The 13,823-nt window shown below is 43.7% G+C and overlaps 1 protein-coding gene across 1 annotated transcript; it reads left to right on the top strand.

Annotated features, from left to right (window-relative positions):
- The first annotated feature begins 11,051 nt into the window (after window positions 1-11,051).
- LOC120843935 lies at window positions 11,052-13,273 on the top strand. Its single transcript, XM_040215626.1, has one exon. The coding sequence runs from the start codon at window positions 11,063-11,065 to the stop codon at window positions 13,184-13,186; it is 2,124 nt and encodes a 707-aa protein (XP_040071560.1). The 5' UTR covers window positions 11,052-11,062; the 3' UTR covers window positions 13,187-13,273.
- Window positions 13,274-13,823: the final 550 nt, after the last annotated feature.

The following is a 13,823-nucleotide window of genomic DNA, read 5'->3' as shown; positions in this document are numbered from 1 at the left end:
AAGAAGTGCAGGCTGATAAAACTAAATATCCTGTACCATCAGAACTCAGTGTGACATATTTAATTGTATTTTTTTTTATCTGAAGAGCAGATAAACTTTATTTAAAAAAATATTTTTTTGTGTTTACTTTGTTGAATTTTATATATCCTGTCTTAAAAAGGCGACAGGCGCTGTGTTCCAATAATAGAGATGGGCTTTATATAGCAATGCAGCCTTATTTTGTTTTCAATATGCCAACATATGCCGGACCCTGCTCCAAAAGGGCCACTGCCTGCTCCAAAACAACATTTTGCCTGCTACAAGGCTTGCTCCAAAAGGGCAATTGGCACTTCCGTCACTGTGTAAGGTTTGTTATGCTCCGTACTAGTGTGCCTTCATGTGCGCTTCGCATAGAGTGATGCCAACTGCCTGTTTCCCTTTCCCACACCCTCTTCCACCGCCATTTTGTTTCTCTTATTGTTTCACCGTGCGCCGGAAAGTGGCCTTTGTGTCCATCGGTAATCCCATCCAAGGGGGAAAATGCTAATCCTCCCTCCGTGGGTTCCACAACGCTGCTCCGAACTTCTGAGATAAGGTGCTTGTTTCCGGGAGGGTTATAAGCCCCACGGATTATCGCCGAGGAACAAAATGGCTGCTGGTTTGTCGGCGAGTGATATTACAAAGGGTGGCATCACCCTAGCAAAGCGCACATGAAGGCTCCCTACTCCGTACTATGTGCGTTTACGTCCGTCAGTCGGACAAGAGATTGACATTGCGTCGCACGTCAGGGTAGCAACTTTTCGTGCGTACAATACGCCTGCTGCTGATTTCTCGTTGTTCTAAACTGCGGATGTTCGGTAACTGGGACTTAGAACTTTGCAGGACCCCCTCGAAACCGTTGTTTAAAGCCTGTCCCTGCGTCAACTCATTCTTCGTTTTCGATGTGTTTCGACCAATTTACCACTCAGACTTCACCTATTATATGTGACGAAGTAGAGATCCCTCGGTAGAACAACAGAAGCTTTATTTTCGACGTTTCAACCGGAGTCTGGTCTTCGTCAGGAATGGGTAACAAGAAAAGGTTTGGTCATACTTATACAAAATTGCGGTGCAAGTTCACTTTTCAGGGCGTCTGGAGCGACGGTAAGAAGTCGTTACAAAGATGTCCAGGTGCGCTAGATAAACTAGGCTTCCGAGAAAATAAACCGACCCACAACAATTATCTGTAAGCTGCCTTGTCATTGGTCATTTAGATATTGTCTTCATTTTAGTTTTACTGGTAGCAACCACTTTTTCCCTTTTTAATGCCCGCAGGTCCGGAATTTTCTGCCGCTGTTGACCATCTTTGGCGTCTGGCAGAAATATCGTTTTCGTCTCAAGTGCTAATGCTGAGACCTAGTTGGACTAGTGTCCTGCGCCGCTGAGCTGTTCTGATACGGTGCAATAATTTGCTTATTCCAGAGGTCTCAGAAGGAAGCACTAAAGAGTGTCGACAAGAGCAAGACGAATGAAGCACAGGGCCTCCATAACATAGAATAGCAGCAGTCCAGCAATCAGTGGCAGACTACGTCAGGAGCTCGAAGTCCCCGTTCGGCCACAGTACGAGTACTTAGATTATCTGCCCTTGATGTTTGTATCCTTCAACTGCTGCATTAAGTTTTGACAACGAAGCCTGCCAGTTTTGTTGTGCTTAATTATGTGAAATGAACATTTACATATCTAAGGTCTCCCAATACTATTTTCCGCACGTAATTATAACTGTGACTCTGGAAGTAGTATTTGTAGGGGGTGTTTTAGAAACCAGGAGGGCGTTTCTTCAGGCATAGCATTTTCAGTTTTGTAAAGTGAAAAATTTGAGCTCGATTTATTGCGTGGAAACACTACGTGATGTCAAATTGCTTTACGACTGTAATTATAATTTATTTTCAGTTGTATGTTACATTGTATTTTCTACGATTTTTACGAAGTGAATAGAAAAGTACCTGTAAAAAGTAACTTCACTAAGTTACAAGTTACTAGAAAATGTACCTAAGATACAGATACAGATACTGAGAAATGAAAGTACCTTGGTTTGTACCTCAGGTACAACAAAAGTACCTAGTTACCGATTTACAGTTACTTGTACCTAGGTACTTTACAACCCTGGTCATTACTCATCTCCTTTTAAACACTGTTTTGTGGGATTCATGTCATTCGAAAGGCAATGCAATCCTCTTTCATTTAATATAATGTGTGTGTTGGTTTTTACTGTTCGTGCGCATTTGTAGCTTTGCGAATATGATGTCGCGGACCCTCACTTGCTCCGCTAGTTCATGTTTTATGAACTATCCATTAAAGATAACACGGTTCCAATATATCGATTTTGTTAAGCTGATGTCGGAGCAGAATGTAACGATACACTTTTTTGGTATTTGCACTACTTTGTTTTTTTCATCCCTCCAATAATTGCCCCAAAATTGACATTTTTCAGCACAAATATGTTTTTAATGACAAGTGCTAGTACAATGAAATGAGCTACAGATGTTGTGCTTATAATTGGTAATATGCAGACAAAAGATTTAATGTTGTGTAAAATTTTTTTGTTTAGATATTTTATATCAAACGTAGCCCTTTTTGGTGCTTCGAGTCATGGTACTTCAAATGCCGTTGAGGAACTAACTAAACTATGATAAAATCCTTTATAACATTTAGAGCTACAATGGTTGCCCAAGAGGTGGACGATGGCTTTTTTTCATTTTCAAAGTCATAACGCTTCAGGAGCCATTCAAACTTACGTGTTTTTGACGCATATCTTTTTTAGACATCAAACAGATTTATTGGCATCAGATAACATTTCTTGTTTGGAATGGATATACGTTGCAATGTATTAAATTGTCACAATGATCTTGCTTTGGTTTTTTAATAGGTGTAGAGCTTAGATAATTTTAAAACAATTAAAAACTGTTTGGGTGTTTTGTTGCGCTACCTGGCGGATGGCAGACAAACTGCTGATTTCTAATGTTCAAGAAATTTCCGAGGGCGGCGTTGGCGTCTGTATCATCATCAATCTCCGTGTCTTTTTACCTTCACATTAAAAAAATATATTGGAAGATTTACTATCGGTAAATGAATGGTTTAAGTACTGAGTCAGGTTAATAAATCTAAGACAAATAATTACACAAGCGCAGCGTGATGTAATGTGTTCATTATTCGATATGATTGAGATCAATAAACGATAAAGACGAAGAGGAAAAGAATACACCCAACTTCATTTCATGCCTAGAGTCACTAAATGAGCTTTAAAGTATCCCCAAAATTCTTTTGGGCGCCGCCATTTTGGGTCTTGTTCAGAGAAAACGCAACGGCCGATCATCATGATCCAAAAGTACGGCTTCCTCAGCAGTAGATGCGGTACTAGGAAGCTGATGCAATATTGCAATGCTCTGTCGCGGGTTGTTTAAACATTTGTGGGGGACGGAAAAGCGTTTCCCGTGATTTTAGGTGAAGTTTCAGATAACTGGCAACCATGAGTTTAAGCCATAATATGGTCAAGTGTCGTTAATCTGAACCGTAGCTAATTTACTGGCACATGCGGGAATAATGAGGAAGAGGCAGGTGTCAAAAGGTAGTGTCTTGTGGAATCCACGGGGCTTACGTCATAGCCCCTCCAGGTATTACAAGCCTGTTGAAAAAGGGCATGAATAATGTCATTAAATAAGCTACGTTTTAGAGTAGTGACACTTGGCCATATTGTGGCTTAAAATCATGGTTGCCAGTTACTTGAAGCTTTATCTGAAATCACAAGAAACGCTTTTCCGTCCTCCACTTTAAACCGTTTGCGACAAAGCAAAGCAACATTACATGAGCTTCCTAACACCGAATCTAATGTTGAGGATGCCGCACGTTTGGATCATGACGATCGGCAGTTGCACCTGCTCTGCACAAGCACCAAAATGGCGGCGTTCACGACACTCTCGGGGAAGAGAGTGCCGATACTCTAAGCGCCGCTCATTTATTGGCTCTAGTTCCCGCGAAACTCATTTTCCCTGACTGAAACTGAAACTAAATACGAATAATACACCATTATTATAGCTTATTTAGTTATAACCAACTACACATAATGAGGGGAGGAAGCGGCCGGGTAGGAGAAACGCGGGTTTTATGTGCGACCGTTCTAACCGTCTCAAAAGAGAGAACGCGCGAGCTTTCGCTGGTTTAAAAAAGGCATCCAAAGAAAAGAGGCGGCAAGCTGTGTTCTTTGTTATTGTGCGTCTAATTGCAAACTGTTGTGTGTATGTTTATACAGCCGGAAGTTAGTCTGCCTTAGTGGGCGCACACTTAACTTTTTTACACCCTTTAAGGGTGCTACAGCACCCTTTAGGGGTGCTGCAGGGGGTTTGCACCCTTCACTTAGCCGTCCAGCACCCTTTTTCTTGCGGGGTTAGCACCCCTCACGACGAGCGCGAGGGTGTATGAGCGCGAGCACCCTTCCGATTCATTGTGAGGGGTGCTAAAAGTTGGAAGGGTGTTGGAAGCGTGCTCAGTTATTCGGTCAAGGGTGTTCTTTATATTTAACAGCATAATTTAGAAAAAGAAGGAAGCGATAGATATCTGTATGTCGTCTTCAGTTTATATAACTGGGCTCAGCGTACATTAGATGAATTAATGAACCACAGTATATTTTTTTATTCATTTTATTTTTATTTATGACTAATCAACCAAAATCTGTAACTCCGAAAATACTATTGTCATCTGTTTCAAATTACGACCAGCAAAAATAAAGCTCGATCAATCAATCAATCAACTAATATTTACTGCAGAGTTAAGGAAGAGCCACTGGACTTCACGCTGGCATAGTTCAATAATAACAATAAAAATAAAATCATTTATTGTTTTTTGCAGTGCCCAGGGACATCCAATAGACCGATCCCACAGCTAGTTTGAGTACGCCACCGCTGCCGACATGCATCGTGGGAGCTGTAGTCTTTCTGCACATGCGACAACCCTGCTAGAGGTCTGCGCGAGCAGAGCACGAGGCGGCATGAGCTATCTCGTGAATTGGCGCCTGCCTCCTACGAACTACAGCTATGGCGGAGTCACGCATGCGTGGAACGCTTGTTGAGATCGGTCTATTGGTCCTCTTGCTAGCGTAGTTCAACAGAACGTATAAACAGATATGCTTGCGCGCTCACACACACACATATACACGCGCGCACGCGCGAACGCAAGCATGTACTCGCACAAACGCACGCAGACGCAGACGCACGCACAAACAACCACGCGGACGTATCCACAGGCGCACACGAACACGGGCGCATGCACGCACACGCGCACGCACGGAAATGAATACGACAAACGAATCGTGCTTGAGCTATAGTTTCGGTTTCGTGTTGAAAAAGAAAACCTAAAGTTTAGATAAAACCAAAGATAAACTAAATTTTTGTTAACTTTCTACAACATTATAGTGACACTATTAATAGTAATATAATACTTATTTGCTTAGTTTCGTTTCCAAAAAAAAAAAGAAGAGCCTTTTGAAGACTGCGCAAGGACCATCACTATTGCACTCAGCTGCCGTTGGCAGTGACCGTTTTGGGCAGGCTTCGAGGGTCGCTTCTTTTTTATGTTTTCGCAGATATTTTAGATATCTTCCTTACGAATAACGTGTTCAAGCGTAGCAAGCGATGACTGAGACCTGGGAGACGCTGCGTTACCAACGCAAGTTGCGGACAGTCCATCAACACTGCTGCAAACGCCGGTGAGCGCTTCTGTTTCTGCGAACTGCGTCGCTGTTTCAAACTGTCGTGTACCATGGGCTTGCTAAGCTATGCTCGATTCTAACGATGCTTCTGGCCGGTGTTATTTCGCTATTTGAAAAGAGCGTACGTTGTTCAAAACCTATGGCTTGCTCCGCAGGGTGAGAGAGATTCGTGTGCGGCGGAGCCGAGAGGCTGTTCTGGGCGCCGTTCTGGGCGCCGTTCTACGACGTTCGTCCGACGACGCTTTTGCGGAGCGTTCAAGTGCAGTCTGACGGCAGTTCAAGCAATCACAGGTCATGCTAGTTCTGCCGTGTGGTCTCAACAGCCGCTCGCCACCGATTCGTTTTGTAAAGCGGGAGCGAGAAAAAACGTTACAAGAGCGAGCAGCATGATTTCTTGCCTATGCTTATGCCTGTGCCGCAGAGACGCGCGGTATCTTCGCGTATGCCGAAGCGGCACGCTTTCGAAGTTTACGATTGTGCGATGTAAATAAAGTGAGTTTGGACGTCGCGTTTTTACGGGGCAGCGAAAGCCGCTACAAAAAGCAAAAAGCAAAAGTATAAAAAAATGCGAAAAGATCCTGAATATTCGATGGTGTTGAAAGACTACCAACGTACCGACTCGCCCAGTTATTATTTCTGTAAAAAAATGATAGCCAATAGTAATAAATGAAATAAATACCAACTTTTAATTGGTTATAAATCATGTGTAATTCATGCAGTACAGCCTTCCCTGCTCTGTTGCTTTCATGATATCAGGTAATGTGTAAATGTATAGGATAGTTGACAGGAACAATTAATGTCCGACCCATTATATTGTATGTTTTCTCTAAATGCTTGAAGTTATATAAAAAATGCTCATCGTAAATTAAGCCGCACCACTGAATGTACAATAGCTTGTGACTTTTATGTATGTTCCCAGCAAAAGAAAAAGATGCATTCAAAAAGGGCCAATTATTGCGTTTCCTCTCTGTTAAAGCTTTTTTCGGGTGCACTCAAAACTTGGGTGTCTACGTCTAAAAGAGTGGAATTGACATTTCCCGCAGGGCTGGCAGGCCTGACCCAGTTTGGCTGGCAGCTTGCAACCTATGGGAACCTGGGGAACTGAACCACAAGAGTAAGAGTGACGCCCACCCTGCACTTCCTCTACGATGGCTCCATAAGGAAGAGGGAGCTGCCCCCAAAGTGAATGCAATGGCAGGTGGGTCGTTACAGTGAACCCCCATACAGATGATACCAAACAGAAAATCATTAAAAATGAATTATTATTAGAAACAAAGAACGGGAGTCGCACAGACAAGGAGGAGGAGATGAACACAGTGCTGTGTGATGTCCATATGCTCTGTTCCCATATTCTTCACAATTCATTTTAATAATTGTCTACCAACTGGTCCAATCATCAGCACTAGCCAACAAGAGTATGCTGCTATTTTTTACTCTGCATTAACACTGTGCTTACAGTTAAATCCTACAGTAATGAACAAACAAAAAAATGGGAGCAAGCCAGGCACGTAACCAAAATCTTGATTCGGCGGCACCCATGACAAAATGCTGTATGAGGGGGATGGGGGAGAAGAGGCCCCAGCAAAATGGAAGACTGGGGAGGGGGGGGGGAAGCGGAGAGGGGATGGGCTTTCGTTATCTTTTGAGTAGGACAGGCACTGGCAGTGCCTCTGTGCTACTGGGGAAGCTGGAGTTCATATCCTTCAAATTAATTGGATCCAAAAAGCTATAATATGTATTAGCGGCTGAGAAACTGCCCTGGAGGAATGCGGGCAGATGATAACAAAATTGAATGCACACACGACAGAACAATAATACAGAAAAACAAGACGGAAAGAATAATCCACTACCGATGGAGTTGCAATGCAGTTGCTTTCATTTTGTGCGTTGTGATGTCGTTGGGCTCCCTGAAGCAATTAGCTAGACATGTCAGTTTGTACTGGGCAAAAGACGATGAAGGAGCATTTTTTTTGTTGCTATTTATGACCTTCCATTTCAGCTTCTTCACATAAAAGGAATCCTTAGAATCCCTGTATTGGTGGTTTGGGCAACCTAGGCAATAAGGAGAGAATTATGTTACTAGTGCATTATGTTTTAATTGAACAAGGCAGAACCAGTTTGTGCTGCAGTGGCGTCACATAATGCCGAATGCACGTGACTTGCGACGCATTGGCGATGCCTCATGAAGCAACTACGATGGGTCAGACCCGCTATGTCTTTTTTAAGGCAAAATGAATATTATAATCAGGGAGCTGCACCAGTTATCTATTAAGGTACTTTTTATTTAATATTGCAGATAAACAAGGAACATCTGAAGTTATAATTATAAAGTATGGAATCATTAAGCAACGAAAACATCAAATCATCAACACACCCGCCATGAAGCGGTGGAACAGGGGGCGCACCACAGTAGCTCTCAGCAGTAAAGGCGCACTTGAGCAGTTGTCACAGCTGTGCAGTGGCTGCGATTACACCTGTGTGATCGCAGGAAACTTTGCGTAGAACCAAGCTCCTTAATTTTGTGCAACAGGTGGTTATGGGACTAATGCAACAAATGCTCGCCAATCTGTGCCTTCGACTCGCCGGGCGCTGTAAGTAGGCATGCTCGGAACATTTGCGTGGTCTTGGTCGTCTTCTGCTGCCCCTGATACCGGCTGGAGTCAAGAGTCTTCGCCAGTGCGCTTTAGACGCTTACAAGAAGTATGTTTGTACAGCACTGCATCCAGCTCCACACTTATTTTAGTACCCGAAGCTCCAACTTCGATGGACCTTGCAAATCATGTCGGCAAGCGCCGTGGAAGGCGAGCCCTCCACGGCGCCAAGGGCATGAAAACTGTAGAGAATTTCTACTAATCTTATACTGGAACGGTGCTACTATTTTTCAGACATCTTGGCAGTAGCGGCTACGATGATCGTGGTTTACAATGTCAAGGAAACCATGGCACTGTCACATCTGTTTGTTGGAGAGGAGGTAAGCTCTCAACTATCCTTTGTAGCATAGGTTGCAACATGTAACCTAGCGCTTTTATGAACTCCCTTGCGCACAGTCTTTCTAAGCAAATGTTTAGGCAACATTGGGGCACATATGCAATTGTGAATGTATCCATCTTATTAAAGTTTTCCATTTTCTTTTTTTTTTAATGGCAGCCAAGCATGCAGTACATTACAAACTAGCACCTTTCTTGCACAACAGATAGAGCCATGTTCCATGCTTGTACCTAGTTTAGCCTTCATCTAGATCATAGTTTAGCAAAGTTATGCAGTTGGAGGTGATGTTTAGAAGTCGCATGGTCTCGGGGGGGCCAATACGATGCTGATGGCACTGCTTCACATGTTTGACTACAATTTCGACAAACAAGCTTTCTAATCACTGCACGGCACACTCTTCTAGAAAGGTACAAAAGATCCAGTGGCTGTCTTTCCTGACACACTGATGGTTGGAAATATCATGGCCAAAAGTAGTTTCCACAAGATTTCTAACCATCTAAAGCAAAATATTTTGGCCAAAATGTACATGGGAGGTGAAGTAATTGCAGATCAGGAGATCTCACAAGGAGAATGTGGGCTCCTGTTGACTGATTCTGGCTTTTTTGCAATGAGCAAGCCAAAGCGACGTTTACGTCTCTATGTGGAACCAGACTTCTGGCTAGCATTGCCGAAATTTTACTAATCGCAGAGATAATGCAGGTGTCCTTGTTGCACTGATGATCTTGCATATTTTTCAGTGCTGGGAAAGCATGATTTACTGCCACTTGTCTAAGTTGCATTCTGTACACGTGTAATCAGGCCTGCAGGGGGTGGGGGTATTACATATTTAACATAGATCAAGTGACTATAGCAAATAACAGTGGACTAGCTCGCTGGTAGATAGTAATATATTAACTGTGATGATTTAGAGGACACTATCACGCATGGTTCCTGCCTTACATTGCATTGATTTTGTTTGCTAACACAGGAGCAAGACATCCCGGCAATGCCGTGCGTCGTGTACTCTGGCAATGACGCCGAGAAGGCTGACTTTTTGTACCTCGCTGTCGATAAGCAGCGGTTTTTGTCCGTGAAGAATGCAGAGGACGACATCACTGCCATCATGGTGGCTTACTGGCTTTTTAATATAAGTACTCAAAAAAGGCGGCAAACACAGTTGCTCTTCTAGAACGGTTGTTTGTCGGCCTCAGCAGCACTACTCCGACGCCAGTTGTGATGAAATTTCTGAACAAGGTTGCAAGAGCGTAAAATCAATGAGGCCGACAAACAACCGTTCTAGTACCAAAGGGATGCTGAACCGAGATTTGGATGGCACGAAACCAGGCAGGAGCACTAGGTGGGATGCTGCAAACCTTAGAACATAACTCATATGACGGTATCTTGTATGGATGGCAGTACTTTTTGGAAAATATGAGCATGATTGAACAAAGCTTGCGACATCTGTATTCTCCCTTTCTCTTTTTCAAAAATATGCCCATCCAGTTGAGATACTGCTGCATGAGTGGTGTTTTGGGGTCTGTAGCATCCCACTGTGTGCTTCTGGTGCCTTGTTTTGTGAAGTCAAATTTCAGTACCAACACCCATTTAACTTTTAACTTTCTAACTCTAAACTAAAATAAATGTACCATACTTTCCAGACTATAGTGCACAATCTATACATGTCTAAAGGTTGATATTTTACACCGTACAGTCTATCTACAGGTACACCTAGCAGAGCGCGTTGGATAGAGTACAGTTCACACTGAAAGAATAAAAACACACAGAAAATACACGAGGGACAGATACACACAGTTCTTTCAACGAGCAACTACATTTAAATGATGCCCATTACACTATGATGAACCACCTAGGATATGAAGAAAATTAAGTGAAGACGAAAATACTAGAAGGTACTAGAAAAAGATAAAGAAAAAGGTAAAGATGGCGGAAATTTAACTTCCTGAAAAGGAAGAAGAAGAAGAGAAACGGGAGATGTTTTCTATGACAATTCCGGCGCTAGGAAATTCATCTCTGCTGTCGATAACGATAGTGAGGGCTCAGAAACATTGTCTGTGGCAGTTTTGATCTTAAAGGCTTCGATGATCTCTCGCCCATACTTGTCGTTGTGTAAGCCTAGCACAGTAGTGTTTGCATAGCTAGGAGAGCAATCTTGGCAGGTGCGGGCGTGGACAACAATCGGATGGTAGGAGTCGGATGACGCCTTGTTGGTTTCAAGAAAATGTTCTCTAAGGCGAACGTTCAGGCATCGTCCCGTCTGGCCAATGTATTGACTGCCACAACTGAGCGGAATAGAATAAATTGGCTTCTCTCGGCATTTGACGTATTTGTTGACATGTTTGATGGTGCATTAGGCTAATGGAAAATCTGCTCCCTGGTCTCATGACTCACTTCTTTGGTTCTGGGTATGGGTCTCATCCTTCGTTCATCTTTCTTCAAACCTCAGCTACCAGAATGCTGGAATCTGCACGGAACACCATCGTTACATCGATGAATGCATCATGCCGCAAACCTAGCAAAGCAGTGTTTGACCCTCCGGTCATCCTTTGTGACCAACAACTTTCCCCTGGTACCTTGGAAGTGCTTTCATATGGTCCCAAGTTTTCTCCAAATCTTCCCACCTCAAGAGTTGACCAATTAACTTCGGTACATAAAGTTGCCTCGCATATTCCAGAACAGGGGAGGTCGGAGTTTCTGAACGCGGCAGTTCGCTCTGTCCGCTACCACCCCCCTCCGAAAGCAGGCAAGTTCCCGATTCGGAAAGCACTTGAAGAGCTGCGACAGGGGAAACTCAAATTGCTCGAATCAGACAAGACCGGTGTTTTCGTGGTCATGGATCAAGGAACCTATGGAGAGAAGGTCACGAATGCACTGGAAAAGAACTTTGATAAACTAAAGAAGAGGCCATCAGGATCTCTACGCGCAGAGGCAAAAAGACTGTGCACTTTGATGAATCTGCCCGCTCTCAAGAAAACGCTCAGTTCACCTGCAAAACAGTATTTTTCCGTATTTTTCACAGCCAAGACACATAAGGAAGGAGTACCGCTCAGAAGCATTGTATCTGAAAGAGGTTGCTGGCAGAAACCCTTGGCCTTATTCCTACAAAAACATCTCTCCACGGTGACGCTCCTCCAGCCCTTTAGGATTTCAAACTCCACAGATCTTATCTCGCACCTTACCTCCCTACACTCCACCAGCCAGCCACCCTCCATGTTTTCTTTAGACATAGAAGAGCTTTACTACAGCCTAGACCCCCAGATTCTCTTGAATTCCGTGTCTGATGCGATCCACGAACATGGTCTCTGTAAGTTTCAAAATACCTCAGGGATCACAGCTAAGGATTTCATAGATCTCATTGCCTTATACCTTCAGTCAACTCTCGTTGAATACAACGGCAACATATTAAGACAAAAGAAGGGTGTTTGTATAGGCTCCTGCCTAGCCCCAATACTCAGTGAAGTGTTTCTCATGTACGTAGACCGATCAATTAAGTCCCGACTGGATGTTTTCGCCCCCGAATGCCGAGTGTTTCGATACGTAGACGACTATCTTGTTATTCATCCGACCTCAATCTCCTCACGGGCCATTTGTGAAGCATTCGATTCCTGCTCGTCGGGTCTTAGGTTTACGAGTGAAGAACCAACAGAAGAGGGACTCCAGTATCTGGATTTAAGGCTTCATCTTCATCGCCAAGGCATATGCTGGAGTTTCCAGCAACGTTCCAAAAAACCGGTCCTCCCTTTCTGCAGCAACTACTCTAAATTGGTAAAGCTTGAAATTATTCGAACCCTGTTTGCCTCTTCCCGTTCAAAATCCTGTCCCCATCTCTCATCAACAAGCGTCCAACGCCAGCATGACCGGCTTCTCCGAGCCGGGTATCCAGCAGACCTCCTCCGTACTACCCTTCAGCGTCTCATTACAGGGCCCAACCACCGATCATCTAACAACAATGGACGCAGCCACACACGCCCGGCCTGTGTTCCATATGTGCATAATACTTCCCACCGCCTGAGGAGTCTCGCTGCCCGCTTCGATACTAAGGTAGTATTCACATGTCGGATGAAGCTAAAACAAATGTGCCAAAGGGTAAATAACGACGGTCGTCCACCAGAATGCACCATCAAACACGTCAACAAATACGTCAAATGCCGAGAGAAGCCAATTTATTCTATTCCGCTCAGTTGTGGCAGTCAATACATTGGCCAGACGGGACGATGCCTGAACGTTCGCCTTAGAGAACACTTTCTTGAAACCAACAAGGCGTCATCCGACTCCTACCATCCGATTGTTGTCCACGCCCGCACCTGCCAAGATTGCTCTCCTAGCTATGCAAACACTACTGTGCTAGGCTCACACAACGACAAGTATGGGCGAGAGATCATCGAAGCCTTTAAGATCAAAACTGCCACAGACAATGTTTCTGAGCCCTCACTATCGTTATCGACAGCAGAGATGGATTTCCTAGCGCCGGAATTGTCATAGAAAACATCTCCCGTTTCTCTTCTTCTTCTTCCTTTTCAGGAAGTTAAATTTCCGCCATCTTTACCTTTTTCTTTATCTTTTTCTAGTACCTTCTAGTATTTTCGTCTTCACTTAATTTTCTTCATATCCTAGGTGGTTCATCATAGTGTAATGGGCATCATTTAAATGTAGTTGCTCGTTGAAAGAACTGTGTGTGTCTGTCCCTCGTGTATTTTCTGTGTTTTTATTCTTTCAGTGTGAACTGTACAGCTATCTACAGGTGTGGACTCTACAATTTTTGTTTCGAGATTGTTCATTATTACAAAACTGGTTAGGCCAGATTGCTGTGTTTTGGATATTTTACGCTGGGATAAAGTAATCAAGACAACCTCTTACCGTCAGTCTGTTTCCCAGGCTTTCGATACCTCGCATCTGACATGTTTGCTTGGGAGCCTGCAAGCAACCAACTCAGGTCAAGCTTAATCTTGAGGAGCTCTGCGATTGGCTGACGAGCGGATCACAGGAAACCCCCTGATATTCATCCGCAGATATCTTTTTTGTGGAGTTCTCCAGCCTGAAGTTTTCCCCGAGGACTATACACCGAGTGCGGACTATCTAAGAAAATACTTTTTTCTTTTTAGCCGAAATTTACCCTTGC

This window comes from Ixodes scapularis, unplaced genomic scaffold (assembly GCF_016920785.2).
Source record: "Ixodes scapularis isolate PalLabHiFi unplaced genomic scaffold, ASM1692078v2 PGA_scaffold1__304_contigs__length_218370807, whole genome shotgun sequence".
Lineage (NCBI taxonomy): Eukaryota > Metazoa > Arthropoda > Arachnida > Ixodida > Ixodidae > Ixodes > Ixodes scapularis.
This window is presented reverse-complemented; position numbering and strand designations above follow the sequence as displayed.

Excerpts from the sequence above, each read along its gene's own strand:
- LOC120843935 (XM_040215626.1), top strand. The coding sequence starts at position 11,063 with ATGGAAAATCTGCTCCCTGGTCTCATGACTCACTTCTTTGGTTCTGGG.